Source organism: Netta rufina, assembly GCF_964035555.1.
Source record: "Netta rufina genome assembly, chromosome: 1".
In the NCBI taxonomy this organism is placed as follows: Eukaryota; Metazoa; Chordata; class Aves; order Anseriformes; family Anatidae; genus Netta; species Netta rufina.
This window is the reverse complement of record NC_140123.1, coordinates 131,767,672-131,792,210: the sequence shown is the minus strand read 5'-3', so window position 1 is coordinate 131,792,210 and position 24,539 is coordinate 131,767,672. Positions and strand designations below refer to the sequence as shown.

At 44.1% G+C, this 24,539-nt stretch overlaps 1 protein-coding gene across 1 annotated transcript in view; it reads left to right on the top strand.

Annotated features, from left to right (window-relative positions):
• Window positions 1-24,236, top strand: part of ITPR2 (inositol 1,4,5-trisphosphate receptor type 2) — a gene marked incomplete at its 5' end in the record, with an annotated part of 269,840 nt that extends 245,604 nt beyond the window's left edge. Inside the window, 2 exons of the mRNA XM_084290744.1 lie at window positions 19,356-19,517; window positions 20,754-24,236. Of these exons, the coding sequence (XP_084146870.1) occupies window positions 19,356-19,517; window positions 20,754-20,840 (249 nt within the window). The 3' untranslated portion in view covers window positions 20,841-24,236. The remainder of the gene's footprint in view (window positions 1-19,355; window positions 19,518-20,753) is intronic.
• Between the last annotated feature and the right edge of the window lie 303 nt (window positions 24,237-24,539).

Here is a 24,539-nt window from a genome sequence, read left to right as displayed (position 1 = left end):
ACCCCAAAATATGACTGACTGTGATACTTGTTTACCAATCATTTGTTCAGCAAACGGTGAAGCATCTGGATTGAAGGTTTGGAAAGGAAAAAAGGAAAAAAAAAAATACAGCCCTTACTCAGAGGAAACATTTTTGCAGGTTCCCAAGTTCACTTTAATCTCTGTTCCAGGGGTTGCTTGTTTCAAGGCATTTCTATGAGTTTTGTGTCTCTAGCCTCAGAAGTCCTTAGGGCAGAGGACTTATTTTGCTTTCTTCCTCTGGAGCATAGACATTGGTGCAAGCTCCTAATGTCCGTTGCGATATTCAGATCATCAGCTCTGAATTTGCTTCAGTGCTTAGCACACTGTTCTGAGAAGTGACTGAAGTAATAAGTAGCCCAGCTCATATAAAATATATTTATTTCTAAGAAAAAAAAAAAAAAGGTACAATGTATAAAATGTGTTGTAAAACAACGCATAGTTTATTCACCTCTAACTTTTTAGACAGTGCCTATTTGGAGATGTTGATGGGAATAAAGCACTTTAGATCTTTTAGTGATGCCCATTCTTCTGGCACACTATCTTGTATCAGTTCTTGGGTGAAATATTAATTAATATTAAATCAGGGCAGTAGGTCTTATTATTTTTTTATTTTCCAGGCTTCTTTTATGAAGTCAGACAGGTATTACTTCATATCCAAAAATACAGAAACTTTGAAAAGCTGGATACATGCATTATATTTGCACTGAGAAACTGCATGAATGATTCCCCTATTGAGTTTTCATTCCAGCAGAAAAAAATTCTTATCTGACCCATTTGACCAGAAATTCCATCCCTAGTAAACCCACAGAGATGCACATAACTTATATTGCATCAATACAGCAATCTTTGAATGTTCCTTGTGTCCATTTGTCAGAGGAGGCAGTTTAATGTGATAACTGGAACACTGAAGGTTAAAATCCAAATTTCAGGCTTCTCTTTTCAGCGATGCAATTTATACATGCAGATTTCACCAAAGCTTTGATAGCTGCAAATCGATAAATGGAGGCAAAAAATGTAGATGATTAGTTACTGAATTTTTTGCAGCAAGTCAGAGAGAGATACGAATTAGCCTATGGCTTGTACCTCCATTCATTTGCAAAAATAAAAGGCTGTAGGCATAGTAATTATATTAATTATTTTGCCCATTGGAAGAATGACAGACTTCGGAAAACAAAGCCCTAAAAGTTTTGTTCTCGCGTGCCCTGTCCGCAGTTCTTAGCAAGTTTCATAATGGATTTTATCAGCATTAGTGCTACCTGTCATAACTACATAATTACAGCACCTAATTATATTATTACTTATTTACTCTAATTATGTAATTGGATGTAATTGGTGCAATTACATAACTCCTCAATCAGCTGAAAACTGCTCTAAAACCAGACTATGTTCATAAGAGTAAAGGATAGATACTGTGATGCGTTAAGCCATGTCCCTAAAGCAAGGCAGTCTTCAGAAGGAAATTAATGGTTCTGTCCTCCTGCCACTGAGGTTACTGGGACCTTGAGCCTTTTATGCTGTGATAGGATCTTAAAAGTATTCCTTTACACCTTCTTTTGTAAATATATCTTCCCTGAATAGCAAATCCCTAATCTTAAGCATCTCTTTGGGCTATTCAGGATCCCAGTACTTCCACTGAAATCCAAAGAAAAATTCCCATCACCATTTTTAGAATTAGGCAGAAAAGACTGCTTGAGCAACATCAGCCTGAAATTCTGAATAGCAATTTTTCTTACTTAGTTCTTTTAAAGGCACTTTTGTGCCTAGCCATTGGTAACGTGACAAAATATTTTAACTACTTCATTTGTAACATTTAGAAACTTCATTTTGAAGGTGTCAGCTTAATTTTATTGATAATATTAAATAAATATTTGGCATAATGTCTCAAACATGTCCCTGTCAGGAGGAAAAATGCTTTCCCCATTTGGAAAAAATCTATTTTTGTTGTTGTTGTGTTGTGGGTTTTTTTTGAGGGGAAGGGTTGTTTCTGGTTTGGTTTGGTTTTAAATACGGAAGTTTGAAAATTGAGCTGAATTTAGTGCTCTCTTGAGCTGGTGTTGTTGTGTCTTTTCTTCCTACCTCCAGTCTCATGCTTTTGCCTTCTTTTTCTGTTTGATACACAGAAGTAGGTATTACATTCAGAAGCAGCACTGGGAATAATGCCAAGTGAGCCATCAAGGAGTCTCACAATAGCTGTCATTCTGCCCATACTGTGCGCTGGGCAATGCAAGCCATTTAATGTCAGCTTCCTCCTCTCTTCTGCCTTGATGCCCCTGGGTTCATACCTTGGCAGTGACGCTGCAAGGTCCGGCCAGAGTCTGTGAGGCTCGTGGGCAGCTCTGACCCCAGTGGAGATGTCAGGTGTCAGAAATGCCATGGCAGGGACAATGGGCAAATCCTTCCTAGAGCCAGGCTTCCTTGTGGATAGTCCCTGGCATGCCAGCATGTGGCCTGCAAAAGGATTTCTTGCATTTTAGGCAGCCTCAGCAGAAGTGGCTACCTGTTGAAACTGCAGAAGCAGGAGCCAAGCAGAGCCTGCAGAGCCTGACAGCAGTGTGTCAAGATCCTGACTGCTTACCCTTTGGCACTGCCAGGCAGTGAGCCAGACATCCAGCCTATTCCATGGCCATCCCCGAGCAATCCACGGGGAACCCCAGCTCTGGAGGAGGCAGGTCCGAAGGAAATACAAGTGGATGAGGTATAAAGGCAGTGAAAAAGCACTGCAAGGAAAGGGGAACAGCAGGCAGGCAAGCAGGAGCAGGGTTTGTAGAACAAGCTGTTCTTCACTGCTGTCAGTTTTTTTCAGAGAATGTAATAAAATAATATGTACTAAAAGGGCTGTTGACCTCAGGTCTTAAAATATAACTTCTTTGGAGATGAAAAAAAAAAGTTCTGACATCCAGGATTTTTCTATTATGTTATCCGTTGTCTTTTTGAATTTTGGGAGGCAAAAGTTTTCCCTGCTAATTTTTCTCTCTAGTCTATAGATACTCAATGTACCTCAACCATTCTGTGATAGCCTAATTACAGCCAACGATTGCTAAACACCGTACGGGTAGTATCTAAGAATGACTTAAAACAGAGAAATGTCAATCCCAGGTAACATTCGTACTGCAGAAGGGACACTCTGTTTGACGCTCTGTGTGTTTTTCACACACACTCTGGTGGTTCAAACTAGACAATTTGAGAAGTTTCCTCCCCCAGATGTTCACCATACCCTTCTGTTGCAATTTACCACAACAATAGCAGAGGGGGCAGGACAAGCAGTGCATTTGTTCACTCGTGAGCTTCTGCAGTTCACAGCCTGGAGTATTAATGTGAAAATTGATGGCCATTTAAGTCACGCCAGTCTGAACTGCACTGCTTGAGGAGAGTACACACCACTGATTCTTTGCCTTTTTATTGGTAGGGAAAGAATCAGCAGCGAGAAAGGGCACACAGCTGACAGGGGTGACCCTGTCAACTGCTACAGCTAAATCTGCCAGGGACTGTGAGCTGTGGTTCTTAAACTGGCTCACTATAAATAAACTTGTATTTTTAAGGTTTCTTCATTATCATAAATTCTAGTTCAACACCAAGTTTCTGATCTGGCAAGTTACAGACTTTGACATACTCACAGGACTGGACTTGTGCACCCAAATGTGCTGCCGGAGTGGGGCATAGCGTTTATAACTTTGGGGAAGATAATAATGCTTCTATTGTTATGTCTGATTTATTTGACTGCTAAAAACTGGCCTTCCTCCAAAAAAAGAACAGATGTTATCAGAGCAAAACTTGTAAGGATGAGATGTATGTACATAGCATTAAGCTATGCAACTTTTCCTTAATTACTTTTAAAAGACTGATACAATGCATGTCACATTATGAGTAATTACTTACCGTGGCAGTTATACCAATAGCACAAAAGCTGGGTGCTAAATAAGATCTGAGGTCTCACTGACAGGCTAATTTCCTAGGAAATACAATGTCGGTTTTGTCTGCAGTCAGGTTTTCATAAAATAAGCAATTAAAGAAATATGCCTAAACACATGATTTACTGCTCCTATTTTTTGTTATTCTCAGTATAGGAGAGCAAGCGAGCAGTAGTCTCTCTATGCCCTTCTACATGGAAGCAGGCCCTCTGCGATGTTCAGGGCTTCACTTCAGGTGCACCAAGTCCTGGAAAAAAAGTGATTTTTCTGCTTAAAGGCCTGCCTAAAACTTACAGAGGATCTCAGAGCCATTGAGTGGTGATAGGCAGTCACTGAACAGAACTGGGATTGTGCTTAGCACAGGCTCAGCCACTGCTTTTGCCCTTCTCCCCTCATAAACCTGAGTGTTACCCAGTTTTATATTTACAGAACATATTATGGTTTGTTGCTTTTTCTTCTGCTAAGTATTGAATTATTTTTCTATTGCTGATTTTCCTATTATTCAAAAATAACATTCATTTCTTCAGGTAGCCCATTACTATTTTGCTTCTCCGTACAATTTTGCATCTACGTTATTATCTTACAAAAGAGCTCAACACCTCCCTCTCTACTTCATAAAATAAGCAATTATAGTAACCTGCCTAATTAGCTGATTTCCTGCTCATTTGTGTGTTTGTCAATGCATGAAAAGTTAGCATCACATGAGGACTTTGCCTCTCTGTACAAAGCTCCTATTATACAAGAAAGCTGCTTCAGGGGCTCTGCATCTTTCAGAACTGGGCTCTTTGGTCCACCATAAATAATTTGACTGGCCTTGTTGACTAGGTGATGTGTGAGGTATAGGGAAATAAAAGGACAGGTGAACTTCTTTTGGGATCTCATTTAAAAGCTTGAGGTTTTAGTGGCTTTAAGTTTATATACATTCTTTCCAGACAGGCAAAATTAATTCTCCTGTTGCTGCTTGAATGGGAAACCACAGATCTGATCCTGCTTCCTTAGAAATGATGTCATTAGCTGGAGTGAGAGAAAAATCAACATCAACCACAGGTGCTACAGCACAGGCAGAGGTGGTGTGTGCAGTGAGGGCTTGGAGATAGCCTTCATCCCTCCAGCTGACACAGTGAGGGGATGGCCATGCCACTGTGCCATGCCATTGTCCCTGCTACATCCGTGCTCAGCCTCACATGTTCTTGTTAACCCTAAGGGGACAGATTCCTGCACTAGCACAAGCCTCTCTTTTTTTCCCTCTCCTTTGAAATTACTTCTAAATAAAAAGCTGTAATGTAATTGCAGTTTACAGAGTGGAATCTAAAACCTTCCAAAAGTATATTCATCCTGAGATGTGTGTTTGTTTCCCTGAGGTCTGGAAGCAGTCAGTTAATAATACCCAACACTGGCCTTTTTGGACACTCTGGTATTGTAGCTCTGTTGTAAGCTTAGCTTGATTTCCTCTGCATTTGAAAGATATGGCTGCCTGTCTGTTGAGCAATATTTAGGCTTCAAGGACTGATTTCTGCTGTAAGGATGGGTTCTGCCTTGATAGTACAGTGTAGTTAAAGCCTCCTTGTCCTTCTTCCAAATTCAGTTCATTCAATTTGCAAATTAAAATAAATGAGTAGACTTGGGTTCCTGTTTGTTTGTTTGCTGCTGGCCTTAAGGACTCAAGGAGGGGTCTGGATATGAGGCAGAGTTCCTTGAAACTTGCACATCCCCACAAACATCCAGTGGAGGTGTTCCAGCTGGAGCATCCTCAAGCCGAGCAGCACTGCTGGCAGGACATGGGCTGCGGTTCCCTGCTGGAATCCACTCTCTCCTTGACCTGCCAGAGGCTGGAGCTGTTAACTTTACAGGCAGCTTGCAAAAGCCATCTTTTATCCCTTTGTTAAGAAATATGTGGCCTGAGATGGATCTGTGTGTGGGCAGACCTTTATTCTCTGATTTCAAATGATGAAAAGGCTGTCCATGGCATTGGATAAGCACCTACAGTTGTGCTTGAAAACCTGGGAGAAGCTGTGTTCTCTTGGGAATGGAAGTATATGGCTTTACTTAATGAAACCTGGACCTTAACTGGGGTCATGGATATTGATAAGAAGTTCAGCCCCGGAGGAATGATGTGATGATCAGATTGCAAAGCATACAAACTGAATTCATTTCATTTTGCACTCTAGGAGAAGCAGCAAACACGGGCACACTTCAGTGTTATTCGAGAATACTATTGGAACATTTGAAAACAATTATTGTTCTTTGTGGAACAAAGTGGTACTAAGCTTCTGGCTTCCTGAATGAGAAAGGCACTCCAAAATTGTCCACAGCTAAGACAGCTGCAGATCCTGAGGAAAAGAAGGACCCTGGGTTTCACAAAGGTAGAAGGGCCATTAATAAAAGCACAGGGATATGAGTCTGAGGTTGTTGTCTTACCAGGGATGCCATTTAAAAGTAAATATATGTAACTTTGGTTGGACTTGAAATACTGGGATGAGATTCTTCAAGAATTAGAATGGGGAAAAGCTGCAAAATGTAGCGCTGGCTCTGAGTTCTCACTGTTGAGAGATAGTAGGAACTGGGAGGATTGCATGCAGCAATAGTATATACTCATTTTACAAGGTCTAATGGATATGATGAAGATGCTTGTTTTCTATATCTGTTGTGGGAAGAAAAATCCACAGGTCTGTATTACTCTGCATCGATATGTTTCTGAATTTGTATAACTTTGGTCTCATTATGCCATTTATCGTTTGGGATCTGCTTTATGAGATATTTGTCAGCTTTTTCGATTTGGTTTCAAAGCTAGTTCATGGAATCTTCTGCCTTTTTAGTTTGGTGGTTGTGTGTTTGATAAAAAGCTAAGATTACATCATCTTTAATAAAAGAGAAGATATATAGCCTAAAGAAATCAGATTAGTTGTAGACAAAGAAATCAATCAGGTTGGCAAATCGTATCTGTGGGACAAAGTGCAAAATGTTTGTTTCATACAGTATTTATTGAACAAATTTGTTGCGAAGATGCTTAAAAATGTACAGAAAAAAAAAAAAAAACAGGAACCATTTTGTTCAATTTAAATGACATTGATGTATTTTTTACATCATGAAATCTTGCAATATTACCAACAACAATCCCTGATAAAGTACTTTACACAATTGTCTCACAGGGCATTTTGAGATAAAAGTATATATTGGAGATTGTAAATTGGCTGCATCCAATTTGTATATAATGGAAGCCACTACAGCCATCCCATGAAATTCAATACATCAGGAATCACATTACAGTTCTGTGAGTTTGGAGTAGTAGTAGCTTAAAGAGTCTCCAAAACAAACAGGCAACTTTAAATCAGATTTAATGAACCCTGTGTATTTTATACACTTGTGCTTAAAATGTTTTGTTTCTGTTTTTCATTTTACCGGGTGCTGCTGAAAGAGAATTGTAACTCTGGGTTTGTGAAACTGATCATCTGCTTGTTCTCAAGAGCAAATACATTTTAATTGAACATAACAAACCATATTTAAATACTGGGTTGGGAAGAAAAGAAAAAAAAAGGAAGAACAGATCTGAGCAGAGAGGATCCATTTCAATATTTCCCTAGCAATGCGAGCAAGTGGGCTAAATGAAAGTATGGTACAGGCGGATAGAAGTTCACATTGTAGCAATGCATTTTTTTCTTTTATTGATTTGTGCCTGCAGCTTCTGAAAATGGCAGACATGAACCTGAGTGAACAGACATTTCACCTTGAGAGCCCAGTTTTGCTGATTTCCACCTATTTCCCAAAGTCACTGGGAATAAAAGTGCCCTGCGTGTCCCAGTAGGTACTTTGTGGGACCAGCTGGGATGTGTCTCATCCAGCCACAGGGGCCTCTCCTTGGCCTCCATGCATGTAGGTGAGGAGTTGTGCAGAGGACTTGAGCAGAGGAATGCCCACAAGCCATGGGCAAGCATTTGAACACAGCAAGTGGTTTGAAAACAGCTTGCAGAGCATGTTGGTAGTGTTCAGGCCCATATGGCTGTAAGGTGGCCATGGCTTGATGGTGCTTTGTCAAGAGACACTTCAAAGAGAAACCTGCATCTCTTTCCTCTCTGAAAAATACTCGAGTATGTGCATTTATGCAAGTGTGTGGTAAATGCATGATTATATCTTTGTTTAAAAATACAGTTGTTTTCTACAGCCCATTAGGGATAATAATGTAGGATAGATAATAATTCTAAATAATTTTAAAAGAAAATTTTGTACTTTAAGCTGTCCTTTCATATTGCACCATATGCAAAGTACATCAGAGTTAAAATGGACCCAAAGCAGAACACTGAGATCAGGATTGAAAATGCCTCGATGCCGGGAGTATCCTAAACCAGAACAATCACACTGCAATCAGTGAAGCTATGCCTGTGCAAAGTTGAGAACAAGGTCAAGTCCTGAGCCTCTGAAAAATGAGTCTCCAGCTGAGTCTTTATATTTCCCAAAGATTTTGTTACACCAAATTGAAGCTAAAGGTAGAAAATGGACAGTACTTGCAAAATGCAAAGTGACAGGGGCAGAGAATTAAAGCTAAATGTCAAAAAAAATGCATACATTTCAACAAGTATGAGCCTGAATCCCATGCTACAAAAGATATGAAGTAAAGGTCATGGTTTGGAGGTTAAAAGGCAAGTTAGACCCCGATCCACTGTTTGAAAACAGCACTTACATTGACAAAAAGAGATCAAAATTTGTGATATCCTTACCAGCTGAACAGTAGGTATGTATCTAAGGAGCAGGCAACCTCTCTGTCCTCAGCAGTGGTATGATTCTGCAGGGTGTGTTTACATTTCGGTGGTATTAGTGGACTTCAGTATCTAGAGAGCTCCTGCTAGAATGCTTTGCAAAAGGAAATCAATACTAACAGAAGATCAGAAGAATGGGGGCTTTAGAGAGAGAGTCCATGCAGATTGGTGGTGTGCGGATAGGAATGGCATGGGGCTGGGTAAGCACCATAACTCTGCTCACTTTAAATGCAGTCAGCAGAAATATCATTGCAAAGCACAGGCATTCAGCTAGATGTAAGCCAGCATGGCAAATGAACAGTGAATTTGCAGAGATGATGGTAAGAGTAGTAGGAGAAGGAGAGGGAGAACGAAGCTGGAACTGGAGGCACGTTGGTGGTTGTGGTGGAGCTCCATGAGCAGCTCAGCCCCTCACCTGTCACAGGGATGCCCTACACAGTGAGCCACTGAGAGGTGCCACCTGGCATTGGAGGAACTGAGCCTGTGCAACTCAACAGCAGCACTGCAGTGAGCTGTGAAGGAGGAGATGGAGAACTGCCAGGTGCCTCTGCGCAGAGACGGCCATTGCATTATGCTGTTCTTCCCCTACTGAGACAGCTGGAACTACAACAGAGCCTCCCATGCTGCCATTAAAAGGTTCTTTTTTTAAGGACATGTGCACTTAATGTCAGAATATTGAAACCATACCCACGTGAATAAAGTTAGTAAGCCAGTGATTCATTGCTGTTTCAAATCTCTATCTAGCCACAGTAAATTTCTGCTCAGTAGTGACAGTCTGTGTCCACATGCAGGCTATGATTTACAGTTCTGTGTTTTGTATCAACAACATCTGTTTAACAAAAGAAAAAAGAAAAAAAAAAAAAGCCAAGAACATTTATTTTCTAATCTCTGTACCAGATGTTGTTTCTTTATGCACAAGATCCAGGGATTATATCAGAAATAATTTAATTATTTTAAATGAATAATCTGAAGTGTTTTTCCTAAAGCATGCCCTGTAACCACTAACAACATAAAAACATAGGAATGTGGAAAAATAAAGTTGTATCTCGCACAAATCTATAATTATATCTATTTTAAGGGCACACATATTTAAGCACCAAAACCTAGCCTGAGATGGTAGTGTTGAGATTCCTGAAGATGTGCAGAGGAGAATACCAATTCTCAGAGTTACGTTAGAGATAAGGTGGCAGAGAGTGATGGAAACAGCAGAACGAAGCAACAGTTGAGAAATGAACACATGCTGCGGGCAAAGAAAGACACAGGAAGCCAATGTGTCTTGAAGGAGAGGAGGAGCCCACTAGCGCTGGGGTGGGATGAAAGCTCAGGCCCCCTGAGCACACAAAGGTTGTGCCACAAGCCCACTGCCAGCTGTAGTCCCCGTGCACCTGCAGGTCCACCTGGAGGGGAGTTGGATGGTGCAGTCCTTGTGCACTGGTGCCAAAGCTGCTTAGTTTAGTTTGTGCTTTCCACCCTCTAGGCTAAGGTTGCTCAGAATTGAAGGAAGAACAATGCCACAGAAAATGTTTCTGTGCAGCTCCTGCTGTCCTGGCCTATTATTTCCCTATTTTGCAGGTCCAGAATTCATTCAGGGGCTTTGTTTCTAGGATAGGAAACAGTGCAAAGAGTACGGGTTCTCCTTTCTCAGCCGGTGCAGAGCACTGACTTTCCTTGCTATTCCGTTGTGGTAGCAGAGGGCTGCTTTGCCATTGCTGCCAAGGAGAGCAGGCAGGCACAAACCCAACAGCAGAGCGTGACAGCAGAAGTCAGAGAGGAGAGGAAAGGAGTCACAGTGTGTTCCACAGGATGCACTTAGCATAGGGCTATAGAACAATTCAGGTTAAGAGGGATTGCCAGAGATCCCCCAATTCCACCCCAGCTGAAAACAGATTGAGATGAAGCAGGTTTCTCAGGGTCTCGTCCATTTGCATTGTGAGTATCTGCAAGAATGGGCCTCTTACCACTTCTCTGGGCATCTGTTCCAGTGCTTGACCATCCTCCCACTAAAAAAACCTTGTTCTTCTATTTAATTGGAATTTCCCATGTTCCAGCTTCCACTGTATCATTGCACTGTACACCTTGAGGGCAGTCTGGCTCCATCTTCTGCCCCAAGGTAGTTGCAAGTGGCAATACTTGCTCCTTGGCCTTCTCCAGGCTGAACAGACCCAGCTCTCTCAGCTTGCTCTCATAAGCCCGTGCTCCAGTTTGTCAATGTCTTTTTTGGTACTGGGAATCACAGAATCACAGAATTTCTAGGTTGGAAGAGACCTCAAGATCATCGAGTTCAACCTCTGACCTAACACTAACAGTCCTCACTAAACCATATCCCTGAGCTCTACATCTACATGTCTTTTAAAGACTTCCAGGGATGGTGACTCCACCACTTCCCTAGGCAGCCTGTTCCAATGTCTAACAACCCTTTTGGTAAAGAAGTTCTTCCTAACATCCAACCTAAAACTCCCCTGGCGCAACTTAAGCCCATTCCCCCTCATCCTGTCACCAGGTACGTGGGAGAACAGACCAACCCCCACCTCGCTACAGCCTCCTTTAAGGTACCTGTAGAGAGCAATAACGTCGCCCCTGAGCCTCCTTTTCTCCAGGCTGAACAATCCCAGCTCCCTCAGCCGCTCCTCATAGGACTTGTTCTCCAGGCCCCTCACCAGCTTCGTCGCCCTTCTCTGGACTCGCCTGAGCACCTCCATGTCCTTCTTGTAGCGAGGGGCCCAAAACTGAACACAGTACTCAGGATGCGGCCTCACCAGAGCCAAGTAGAGGGAGACAATCACCTCCCTAGCCCTGCTGGCCAGACTGTTTCTTATGCAAGCCAGGATGCTGTTGGCCTTCCTGGCCACCTGAGCACACTGCTGGCTCATATTCAGCCAACTATCAACCATCACTCCCAGGTCCCTCTCTGCCTGGCAGCTTTCCAACCACTCATCTCCCAGCCTGTAGCTCTGCTTGGGTTTATTGCGCCCCAGGTGCAGGACCCGGCACTTGGCCTTGTTGAACTTAATGCAGTTGACCTCAGCCCATCGGTGCAGCCTATCCAGATCCTCCTGCAGAGCCTTCCTACCCTCAAGCAGATCGACACACGCGCCTAACTTGGTGTCATCTGCAAACTTACTGAGGGTGCACTCAATCCCCTCATCCAGATCATTGATGAAGATATTAAAGAGGACCGGCCCCAGCACCGAGCCACTAGCTACTAGTGGGGAACGCCACTAGTAACCGGCCTTCAACTGGATTTGACTCCATTTACCACAACTCTTTGGGCCCGGCTATCCAGCCAGTTTCTAACCCAACGAAGCGTACACCAGTCCAAGCCAAGAGCAGCCAGTTTCTTGAGGAGAATGTTGTGGGAAACGGTGTCAAAAGCCTTACTGAAGTCAAGGTAGACCACATCCACAGCCTTTCCCTCATCCACCCAGCGCATCACTTTGTCATAGACGGAGATCAGGTTCGTCAAGCAGGACCTGCCTTTCATAAACCCATGCTAACTGGGCCTGATCGCCTGCTTGACCTGCACGTGCCGCATGATGACACTCAAGATAATCTGCTCCATGAGCTTCCCTGGCACTGAGGTCAAACTGACAGGCCTATAGTTCCCTGGGTCTGCCCTCCAGCCCTTCTTGTAGATGGGCGTCACGTTTGCTAGCCACCAGTCAACTGGGACCTCCCCCAATAGCCAAGACTGTTGATAAATGATGGTAAGCGGCTTGGCCAGCTCCTCTGCCAGTTCTCTCATTACCCTCAGAAGCCCCAAAGTGGACGCGGTACAGCAAATGCAGCCCTACAAGTGCCAGCTGGATATGGAGGATCACTTCCCTCAACGTGCAGGCTGCACCCTGGCTGGGGCAGCCCAGGATGCAGTTGGCCTTTTTCACTGTAAGGGCACTCCACTGACTCACATTCTTATTGCTTACATATGGTTTTGCCCACAGCAGCGGTGCTAGATCGCATTCAGAAAATACTTTTGTGATTGTTTTCATCTCTTGGAGGTAAATGCCAGTGTCTTTCTTGGAAAAGCAAGATCCTGTACAGTGTTCAAGCTGAGTATCAAAATTGTCACATGCACCATCAAAGATTTGAGGTTTATTATCATTCTTCACCATATTTGGGGGGGATATTAACTGGCCCAGATACCAGTCCTGCAGAACTCACAGTTATGCAGAATTCAGGTGATAGATTCTGTTGCAGCCCTCAAAAAACATTCAGCCAAGTTAAAATGAAAGTAAATGCATCAATGACACTGCTAAAGCAGACTGTGGGTCTGTATTACAGTTCCAACCTTCTCTTAGTGGGGGACAGATTTCTATATTTTTCCATGCACTGCGGAAGTTGTAGGATGTATCAATCTAGTATAGACCCAGCCAGACATATTAGTTTTCTTGTTGCGTAAAGATTTATCTGCAATTGCCAAGGTTTATTTTTATTTTCCTTGAATTACTGTTGTGGTTGCATTTAGCTGCATAACAATTCCTGATTTCCCTCCCTATATTTTTGTACAGCACAGATTGCTTATCAAATACATTCTTAACATTAAAGTGTCAAACGGGATTTGCAGAAAGCTATTTGGGTTTGTAGTTTAGGGTGAACATTTATCAAATTGTGGATTAGCTGAATCATGCACTGAACCAAATTATTATTGTCTGTGATTAAATCACAAAGTGGTTATTGCCCTGTGTCATCTAAAGCACAAGATAGTTTAAATCTTTAAAATCCCTTTTTAAGGTGACTATAGGAGCTACATAACTAGAGTTTTAGGACCAGGCAGTTTTCCGTCCCTAAGCAGAAGAAAAAACAGCTTTCAAAAGGTAGCTTGGACTGATCACGCTCTGCTTATATGGGCAACTGATTTAGGAAAGAAATGGATGGAATTATTTACGCTTCAGACACACAGAATCGTTTATCAGTAAATAGACCTCTCTGTACCTGGAGCTAAAGTATTTTTTCAAGGTGCTGGCTCAGAAAAGGGGAATGAACGGTGCTGCTAGTTCTTGTACCTGAAAGGACATAAACAGCCTGCCTAAGAGCAGCAGTGTCTGAAGTTTGTTTCTAGTCATGCGGAGACACAGGTCTGAGGGCACAATTAAGTCACAAGGGATTGAGCTGTGCAGCGTTTCCCAGCAAGGCCACTTGTGGGATGTGGAGGCCACCAGCAGCGGCTCCCTTGAATGCCCCAGAAGCAGGGTCTCACCACCCCAGCACACACTGGTCATGTCTCTAAAGCCATAGAAGGCTTCTGGCAGGCTGCCACCACAGTTTCCATCCATGCAGCACACGCTAGCAAATGCACGTTGTGGGGCAGAGCTCCACTTGCAGCCCAGTGCAGCATACTGAGCCTCGTAGCAATTTCCACACTTATCCTTCATGCTCCTCGGCAGCCTCTAGCTGGGATGATCTGAGTGCTTTAAGGATGCTGGTCTCTGGAGCCTTGCTGTGAGATAACTAATCTTGATGGCCATGTACTGGCCTCACTGAGTCACGAAGGAGCGAATGGCTTCTGCAAGATGGGGAAGTGGTGGGCTGGGGAAGGCGAGGGCAGCTGGGGAGGTCACAACCCAGGAGGAGTCATTGAGTAGTCACAGCTCCTGTTCTTTTCGTGTGGATAGGAGGGAAGTCCTGAAGCTGCCTGTTTTCATGTTGCAGTACAGGGTCATGGGGTAGAAAGGGCTAAGAGTCACTGCGCTAGGCACTGCCTTCTAGGGAAACGAAAGTCTTGTGCAGCTGGTGGTGGCGTGGTACTCTGAGCCTATGGCGAAGGCACAGGCAGAAAATATGCATTAAGCAGCCTTCACTCCTCTACTTCATCCCCCTTGTCCTACTCTTTGACCTATTTTCTCTCATTGTTATCTAGTAATCTATTTTTTAAAAGATTCAGCACAATCTCTCCTGCTGGTTGCAGCTGATCCATCTCTCTGCTAGCCTGTGAAACCAACACCTCCTAAAGAAATGTCCCCTGCCAATTATTCTGGAGGCATGTATTCAGCTCAGCATGAGAGTTCAATTGAAGCCAGTTGGCCGTGCCACCAGGACAGGGATGGCTCAAGAAAGACTTTGTAAAAAGTATAGAAACTCAAAACAAATTTCTTCCCTCTTTTCTTCATCCATGCTCAGGAGAAAGTCGCTTAGAAAACTCCAGGAGGCAAACATAGATTTTTAGTCTGAATGTTCCTCTCTGAAAAAAAATGGGTTTTGAGGTTTCTTGGCAAATATGAGTAGCAAATCCTCTAAGCCCTGTGATTCCTCAGGTGTGTGCCCTTGCAGTGGGCACCTGGAGGCTATGTGCACACAGGGAACCTTGCAGAGAGGTGTTCACCCTGGGTGAGCCCTCTCTGCTAATGGAGTCCTGCCAGGGGAATTTGCTGCTGGGGAGGAAGGAGGGAGCGGGTGTGCTGGATCACCACATGAAATGTCTGCTCTGCTCGTGTGCAGTCTCCTTGGCCCACAGCCTTTTGGCTAGCCCCACCTGCCCTTTTTTGTTTTTTTCCTTCCAGCTGAACTGACAGAGGGGAGGCTGCGGCTCCTTTCTGTCCCTGCAGCCTTCCTGTCTGGCTGACTCTCTGCCCTGGACACAGACATATACTTAAATATGAATTCTGCAAGGCACACATCATGCTCAAGGAGGGAGGATGTAGCAGGAAGATGCTGTGATCTGTAGGTGGGCTGCTGCGGTTGGGCTAAGGAGAGCGGCTATCTTGTGCGAGAATGAAATAACAGTAAAAACATTGCATTCAGCCCCAGCTGCTTAGAAAGAAAGTTTTAGTACTTTGTAACAATTCATTTTGGAGTGCTCCATCCACATAGCTCATCCTCTGTGAGTTCATTTCTGCTTGAGTTATGCCGCCTTGCACTAGCCTGGTTGTTGCTTGTAAACTGAGTCCTGCAACAGCTGTTTGCAGAGGTCTGTCCTGCTCCCTACTAGCAGCCTGCCTTGCTTGTGCAGGTTGTTGGCTCAAAATGTCTGCATGAATTCTGTCTTGGGCAAAATGGATGGATTTCTGAGGATAATGGCTGGGGCATGGCAGCTCACACACTTCGATGTCCTGTCCCTGCACCAGTCAAGAAGGTAGGTGGCAGCAAGTTAGAGGGCAGCAGGAGCACACCTGCAGCACAGACAAGGCATGTTCCAGCTTTAACATGTGTTAGTTGGTCAAGGTCAACCCTGGACTGAGCCCATAAATATTTAAGTCCCAGAAAAAATGTTTGGTGTTGTACAAACATGTTAACTACCTCAAGTTAATTGGCAAGCAATTACCTTGGAGTAAAAATAGCTTTCCTGTAGCCAGGCAGTCACAGAGTGCCTGTCCCCCCCGAACACTTCCAATTCACTAAAATTTTCTGTAGGGGAACCTTTTCCGATTTGCGTTGTAGAGCCTCGCAGGCTTGTGATTGAAAGGTTTTGTCCCCAGAGGCAATTGCTGTTTGTTTGTGGTTCAGACTCAGCAAATAGGGCCATGTGCTGAAGCTAATTTTCATGCTGCCCTTTAATAATACTAGGGCTTTGCAGTTCACAATCCAATGAAAGAAACATGATAATATTGACCAGCAAAATCATGCCATTCAATGAGGGAGTATAACTTGTGTGCTCATTATAATGGGATTGTTGGTGAAGGCCAGATAAGTATTTTTAACTTAAAGACAGGTTGTCTGATATTTTTCATGACAAAAATACACAGCTGGACTGGATTTCTTTGGAAGTGTATACAGGCGAGAATCAAGAAGCTCTTGATTCTGTGAATCTCTTCCACAGAACTTGGGACTGCCAAGTGACAGACCTGTTTCAGCTGTTTCACCCAGCTATAAAAGTCAGTAACTTCTTTTTATGAGATCTCCAGTCCATGCAGACCCATCAGCTTCCCTTAGAACTTGGTTTAAGCCCTTGCTTGATCCTCCACAACCTGTCAAAATAATGTCCAGATCTTCTTGGTGTGTAACTAAATCACAGCTGGATTTCTTTCTTGGGACTGATTACCCCAGAATTGCTGGGAAGGCAGATCTGGACACACGGGGGTGAGCAGCATCTGTCACTGAGCTCCCAGGATGCTGGGGCTCCTGATGGCCAAGGTGGGCTGGCACAGGGTTCAGAGTTGGCCCAGCCAGCTACAATCAGCACCGCAGCACTGTGTGGCAGCCTGCCCTGTCCCTGTACTCACCTGTTCCTGGTCACCCCTCTCCCTATACAGTATAAAGTTATGTAGAGGAGGAGGGAAGCAGGTGACACTTGGGAGTCTTGGGAGGCAAGACGACTGAGCCGGGATGTCTGGCATCCACACAGGTTTGTGTTGTGTGCCTCTGGATACTGCGGTGTGGTGGAGGGTCAGTCTGCAAAAGCCCTTCCAAGGCAGTCGGCGGTCTCTGCCTTGTGCCCTGGAGAAGCAAGGGAGTGGCAAATGGAAAACAAAACTAACAAGTACATTTCACAGTCCTGGCAGCAGTACTCAGCAAACATGAGAACCACAGTGATGGTGTCTCAAATTCCTCTCCCTCTGCAGCTTGGCTTAGAAACTTTGGCATTACAGTGAGCCTTGCCAAAAAGGACTTCAGCCTCTCAGCTGGCTCCTGTGGCAGTGTGTCCTTGAGGTTGGTACCTTCAGGTGCTTCAAGCAGGAGAAGCTGTGATGGGGGCAGATATCAGAGCTTTCCAGGAAATACTCAGACACAACTGCATCTCTGTTCACTGTAACTCCTTTGAATTCACTTTCTGTGACTTTAGTGGCAGACAAATTTGCTGGCAAATGTTTTGCAAAAAAAAAAAAAAAAAAAAAGGCATAGATCCAGCAAAGTGCTGTGCACAAACTAAGCTTAGTATAGATGACTACACCTGCACTTAATGCTAGGCACGTGATGAATGCTCTGTTAGATCCTAGCCAAAGTAAATTTAAAATAAATATCAGAGCGTGCTCGTGGAAAATGAATGCTGGTCTTGTAAGCATACAGGACTGCAGCAGAAATCAGAGTCTACTGTTCCATGTGTCTGACGGGGATATCCAGCAGGGAGGAGGCACGTGATCTCCACCAGCAGAGCTGGTGAAAACAGGTTTTGATTTGAATGAGTTATGACCCATTGAAAATGGCATCATGCGTAACCACAGCAAATTGTCATAATGAGATCACAAGGCTCGAAGAAGTGGGCAGTGAGGAAAGGCCTCATTCCTCCAGTGCACACGGCTGACTGAGCCGTGGGCTGCAAAATGCAACGAAGGGGCACACCATCTTGTTCCCCAGACATCTTGTCATCATAGTGACAGGACCAGAGGTTGAGCAGCCAGACAAAAACTCATTAGAAGTGTTGAGTTAAAAGGAAGAAAACAATCCAGAACTCATATGGCTTTGTATTTAGGCTTATCCAGGGTAACAGAGGGGGCCGGGCTAACCCAACTAATGGAAAAATATAAGCACTGTAAGTGCTTCCATCCTCACTGCAGCTTTCTGAGTTAGCCTGGGTGTTTCTAAACCATGTTCTGTCAGAGGGCAGGGTCTGGCATCGAGGCAGAGCATGGCATAGTTGAAAGCAGCCCTCTCTCTCTAGAAGGACAGTAAAATTGGATTCGCTTGGCACTTCCCTGGGATCGTAAATGTTTGGATCCGTGTGAATCTGCCCATGGGAGGGAGTAGAAATGGGGGTAACGGTGCTACTTGTGGGGAGCCATCCATCGTGCAGGGGATGGGAAGAACCATGCTCCAGCTCATGCTATTTCTCTTAAAGTTTTCAAGTGCACGTGTCTGTGGGGGCTTGTTGCAAAACATCATGCATATGATCTAACCACATCCTCCCACTCCCCCCAAGGTGGAGGGCAGAGGTGCACTGATGCAACGCATCAGTAGATAGGGGACCTATTTCCCATGTCTCGTGCATTAAGGCAAATCAGGCTGCTTGCAGCTCGATTACCACCCCTCCCAGGCTTGCACCCTCCAGTCTCCGTTACATGCTACACACAAATATGTGTGTCTCTGAGGATTCAGACTCGTGCTGGTAGACACCACCCCAACTTACATTTTTGTTATGATTAGATTCATAGCTTGAGTCCGTGGACATCCATGTGGTGCTTGGTCCTTAGCAGGTTAGCCCTTGGCTGTGGTGCTGTGCTTGTGGTTACTTGAGACTTACAGTCGTAATGGCACACTGAAGCCCAAGCAGGACCCCGAATCTGCCCCTGTGGGCAGCTGAACTCAACCCAAGGTCCCTCTGTTCCTGCAGTAGGCACGCTCCAGGCCAGCCTGGAGAGGACTGCAGCTTGTCTCGTTTTCCTGATGTTGGCTCACTGGCACTGCTGCAGGGACAGCTGACACAAATGGAGGCCAGCCAGGCTGAAGAGGCACTGGGGAAATGCGTCCCACGTGCAATTCAAAGCAAGGCACAGGGAGCACAGAGGAGGTGCCAGAGAAGTCTCCCCATGCATTTCTGCATGCCAGAGCCGCAGATGGGAGGTGAATGTGCCAGCCCACGCTGCAGTCCAGGTGCACCAGTGGAGAAACAAGATTTTGCTCTTGGTGCCTTCTTTGTAGACAGAGGCAATAATAGAAAGGGCAGTGTGAAATACCTGCTCAATAAAGTGGTTGTTAAGCTCACTTCGCTGTGCGTTGTCTGCTGAGTAGAAGTCCCACTGAGTTTACATATTCTGGTAGTATTGCATAAACCCTCACTAACATTGCTGTTTCTCTCATCCCCATGTAGGAGAAGAATTTGGACTGGTTCCCTCGGATGAGAGCCATGTCTCTGGTTAGCAATGAAGGTGACAATGAGCAAAATGAAATCAGGAACCTGCAGGAGAGGCTGGAGTCAACCATGAGCCTTGTAAAACAGCTTTCCAGTCAGCTTGCCGAGCTCAAGGAACAGGTGAGTGCCCTGCCCTGGGCAGCAACCTGAGCGCGTGTGGGTGAGCGTGCTAGCTTCCCTCAGGTCGCAGTCAGGACAGTGTTACAAAAGAGACTTTTGTCCTAGAAAGGTTTTATCTTCCAGTAAGCTTTCTGAGTAGACACACTGATAGGGGTTTGGGCTGAAATTGTACTCCATTAGCAACAGCAGAGAACAGCTAAGGGGAATGAGTTATGAAATGGGTTACCATGGGTGTGTGAGGACAGAGGGAAGCTGCAGAAGCAGTGGTGGGCTTTGCATGTGCAGGTACTGCAAACCTGGCAGTAGAACAGGAGTAGTGTCAGAAAGAGCTGCCTACTGATCAGAATCAGTAGAAGCTTTCTGAGTCTGACACTTGGGGGTTTTCCCCTGTTAAATATCAGCTACGCTGTTGTGAGAACAATTTGTTGAGCCTGTCGTTTCGCTTGTGTCGCCCTCTGTGCCCATCCCTTATCTCCCCTCCCCTAGCATACAGCGGTACTGGCCTTCCTCACAGCCCTGCCTCTGCCTCACCCACCTTTCTCTCACTGCAGGGTCAAAGGGCCAGCTCCCGTTTTACCTAAGATGCCAGTCACCTCTGGTTTGTTCATTACAGTTTCAGAAAAGCATCTTCATGCTTTCTTTATGGAAAGCACTTCCAGTGGCATCGAGTTACCTAATCATCCCCCTTCAGACCCCTCCTTAAAACTCTTTCTCCCTGTGAGAAACTTGACAGAGGTTTAGGCTGGATGAACTGCGACCATTGCTTATTGTGCTTATCCTACTGTCCTGGGTGGCTTTTTCATCCCCCTCTGCCTGAACCTGCTTTCTTCTGGCTTAAATTTAAACTCTTTGGGGTTGGGACCATCTTTTAATAGGGACCATCTTTTTAATACAATGACCATCTGTCATTGTATAGCACCAAGTGCAAATGCTGACACTTTGCAGGGCTACACAACACGATAGCAGCACGAGGGATGTACTCACTGTAAAACCTGCCACTGGAAAAGAACCGTGTACAAATGAGAATGAAATGTCCATCCTTTGCAGGAAACAGAGGCATCACTTCAAAGGCATCTCTTACTTCTAATTTTTAATGCTGAAGAATAGAATTCCACTCCCTGTTGTTTTGCTTATATGTATCTTGTTCTGTGACTGCTAAATAATAGTAAAAACAAAACAAAACAAAACAAAAAAAAAGAATATCAACTCGTCTCTCTCTCTGCCTTTCCACCTTAGATGACAGAACAAAGGAAGAATAAGCAGAGGCTGGGCTTTCTTGGATCAAACACACCCCATGTGAATCATCACATGCCACCACCCTGATACCATGGGGAGAAGCCGTGACTAGCCTTTCATCAGTATTCCTGCTTTATTATAGAATAAAAAGCTGAGATTGAGAGGAGTGAACAGTGCCTATTGTTACAAAGTTAAAAACAACCAAGTGCCAAGATGTTAAGTGGTTTAGCTCTGGGAACAATTTGTAGCTGTTTTTCATGGTTGAAAGGGACCACAACCTAGAATGCAAGAGATACAAGGGAGCTCGTTTGTATTCATTCAAGGGGCCTGACTCAGCTGGGTTTGCTCTCTGCAACTCAATGGCTTCGGTGGTGGCTGCTGCCTGCGATGGAAGTCAGGGCAGCGCTTGGCTGCGTCCCTTGAGCTGCCTTCAGGTTTCTCCTCAAAGTGCCGGAATAACCAAGACAAGCAGAAGAAGAAGAAATGTTTATTAGTGCAAATACAACAGTCTGGTTCAGAATCAATAGAAGTTGTTCCTTGTCTTATTTGCCAAATAGCAACATTAGTCATATTTGCTTGGCATCTACTATTTTTTAATTACCATAAATATGTCAGTTGGGTAAGCAGTAATGTTGCTTCAAGTAACTTCAACTAGGAGGAAAAGGGGAGAAACCTCAAAAGACTGGGGAAAAAAAAAAAAAAAAGAAAAAGGAAAAAAAGAAAAAGAGTTGCAAAGAGAAACATTAATGCTTTTGAATTTTAGCTGTCACCATGCAATTTCTTATTTATAACATGGAGCACAATGGATCTACAGCTGTGGGAATGTTATGCACATAACACTGACAACATAACTGGAAGTGATTTCTTTCTCCTGGATTCAGATGTTCTCGATTAATGTGGCCATGAGATTTCACATACTGAGGAGTTAAACTGTTTTTAAAATTCAAGTTCCAATGGAGGATTCAGGAAAATATATATATATATATCTGTAGTTTGAAGCATGTATGGATTTTTTTTATAGATATTTTTTATTCTGTAAAAAGCTTAGAAGTGCCTTTCTGTATGGAGCCGTAATGGTGTCATTACCTTCCATAAACACACTGTCAGCAAGAGTTGACTTTAGTAAATACGCACCATATTCTGCCAGCTTTCTTCTGAGCTGAAGATCATGGGCTTAACCTTCCTCTGCCTGCTCTTCCTCGTTTTGGGGGGTTGCAGGATCAGCCTGGGTGATGGGGGACAGAGATAGATGCCAGAGGAGCTCTCTTCTAGCTCTAGACTCTAAGAAAGGCAGCAGCCAAATCATCTGTGCAGGTTTCTGGTGTATTCTGTACTTCCTGGGATGTTTTGAAAAGGAGAGTTATAAGTTATACACACAGCCCAAGAGGCATTTAGGGGAAGGTTTTCAGGGCACAAATGGAAGTTGTGGTCCCAGTTCACTTTCATTTGCTTAGATTTTGGATACCTAATTGTCCTTAGTGCATTTGAAAATGCCCCAATTAAAGTGGAGTAACTTTCTAAATCAAATTATTTTACAAGAAGTTCCCCCTGTAACTTATTCATTTTGTTACAAAAGCCATTTTGATAAAGGCTGAAAATACTGTTGGCTCCAGTATTTCTAATATCTCCCTGAAAAAATGCTGTCTTGTTATTAAGACATAATTCAAACCAGACCTAGAATAAAGAGAAGGGAGAAGCATTTCCCTCCTTTCATCCCAAATTCAAGCCTGTTCTTGGAAGCCACCTCCTTTTTTGTGTGTATGTCAATGAGAATGAGATAAAAGGGGTCTGACTGCTTACCATTGGAGCATTTCCCTTTGGCTTCTGTTGAGTCCTTCAAAAATACTGTGTGAAAAGCAGAAATCTGTATATTTTCTGAAAAGAAACTCTCTGTCTGTAAGGACGTTTAGTCCCTAGAGCATGCCAGTTGTGAGAAGTGTTGGCCTTTCCCAGGTGCAAGGTGTATTTTTCCTGTATGGAAAATATTTTTCCTCTTCTGGAAACCTTGATCCAGTCAGGGCTCTGCTTTCACGTGCTAAGTCAAGGAGCACGTGGTGGTCATCAGAACCAGCACAAGGCTGATGAAAGCTAGCAGTGGGGCATGAGGGTGGGGAGCTAAAGTCATCTAGAGCTCCTCTGGCAGTGTTGGGCTCGCAGCCTTGGTGCATCCAGACCCCGGTTGTTTCGTGGGCTGGAGGAGTGCTTGAAGGCAGCGTGGGCAGCCCCAGGGCTGGTCAGTGCCGCTGAGTGCTGGCTGATGGCAGGAGAGCAGAGCAAATGCTGTGGCATGAGGAGCTGATGGTAGGTAAGCTGCTAGGCAAGAGCAAAGCGGAATACAGAAGAGCGTTTGTCTTCGGTGAATGACTGAGATCTTTTAGGAATAAATCTCGGAGTGTGCCTTTATGCTTACTGTTATGAGGCCTTGATGCTACTGCTCCTGCATAGCTGTGCTGGTGAAACCCCTCTCAGTAAGGCTTGTCTGTGAGGACGGGTTTCATGTAGCAATTATTGTCTGGCAGTGAGAGACGTACAGTGAATTTATTCTGGGAGTTTGCATGAGCCACATGCTGTGCAGTGACCAATCCATGGAAAATAAGGCCAGATTTGCCTCTTTGACTAGACCTGTTGTAAAGCATGAAGCCAAAGGAGTTGCACGCAAACATAAAGTCAGTGGTAAGTTTGTAGAGACTCAGCCCCTGCAGCTGTATTAATTCAAATGAGTTTGTGCAGCTCATCAGATCTAGTCACAGCTTCTGTTTCAATAGCTATTTCCACTTCCTCACGCATATGTATGGCCATTAAAGGTATAGAGCATAGTTTATCAGAACTAGGATGAATTATTCACTATTTATTGGGGGGTTGCTACAACTGGAAGTGGTTGGCACTTTTGTTGTTTACATTTGGAAAAGCAGCTGAACCACAGTGCATCACAGGAGGTTTCTGCTGCTTGAGGCAGAACCCTCAAGACTCAATGCATTTGTGCCCTGAGCTGGTGTGGTTGCATGCTGCTGGTGCTCTGTCTGGTGCCCTGACTGACATCCCCCTGTCAAACCCAAATTTTGTTCTTGAGAAGGGAGATCAATGCCATCAAAAACTAAGAGCTAATAGGTGCTGATTAGCCTTTGCCACATTGCCTTTCCTCTGTTTATAGCTTCAGAGAGAGCCCCCTGTAATCGATGCAAGTAGCTGATGCTACTTGCACAGACTGTAAATATACATGTATGTCACTGAGCATTCTGACATTTTTGCTGATTCTGCCACAGCTTAGGCCCTGTCCTGCAGCTCTCATCCATGCAAGTAATCTGTACCCATCCACGTGGTAACTTCAACAGGAGGCTTCTTACTTGAATAATAGTTGCAGGGGCAAGAGCCCAAGCCTTAAAGATTGTGAAATATCCCCATCAATGAGTTTATGACAAGGGAAAAAAATCATTGTTTTATACATATGTTTATATGTATATCTCTGTTTAGTGCAGCTGAGGTATCTTTTTCTTAGGCAAGCATCATCATTTGCATAGCCTATTTATATGAAATGATTGCAAAGTTAAAATGTCTAAGAGCTTTTAATGCCTTAAAGGGATTTATAATTATAAGCTCCTCGACAGTTAAAATCTACTTAAGTAAATGTGTCCATTGCTGCTGAATGTACCTTTTAATAAAGTATGTCATTTAATATATGTGTTTGTCTCGCTTATTCTTGGTGCTACAGTGTGGGGAAATACGTGTTGCTGAATTGAAGGCTTCTGGGAAACGTGGGGCATTTGTCCCACATCAGAGACCGGGCTG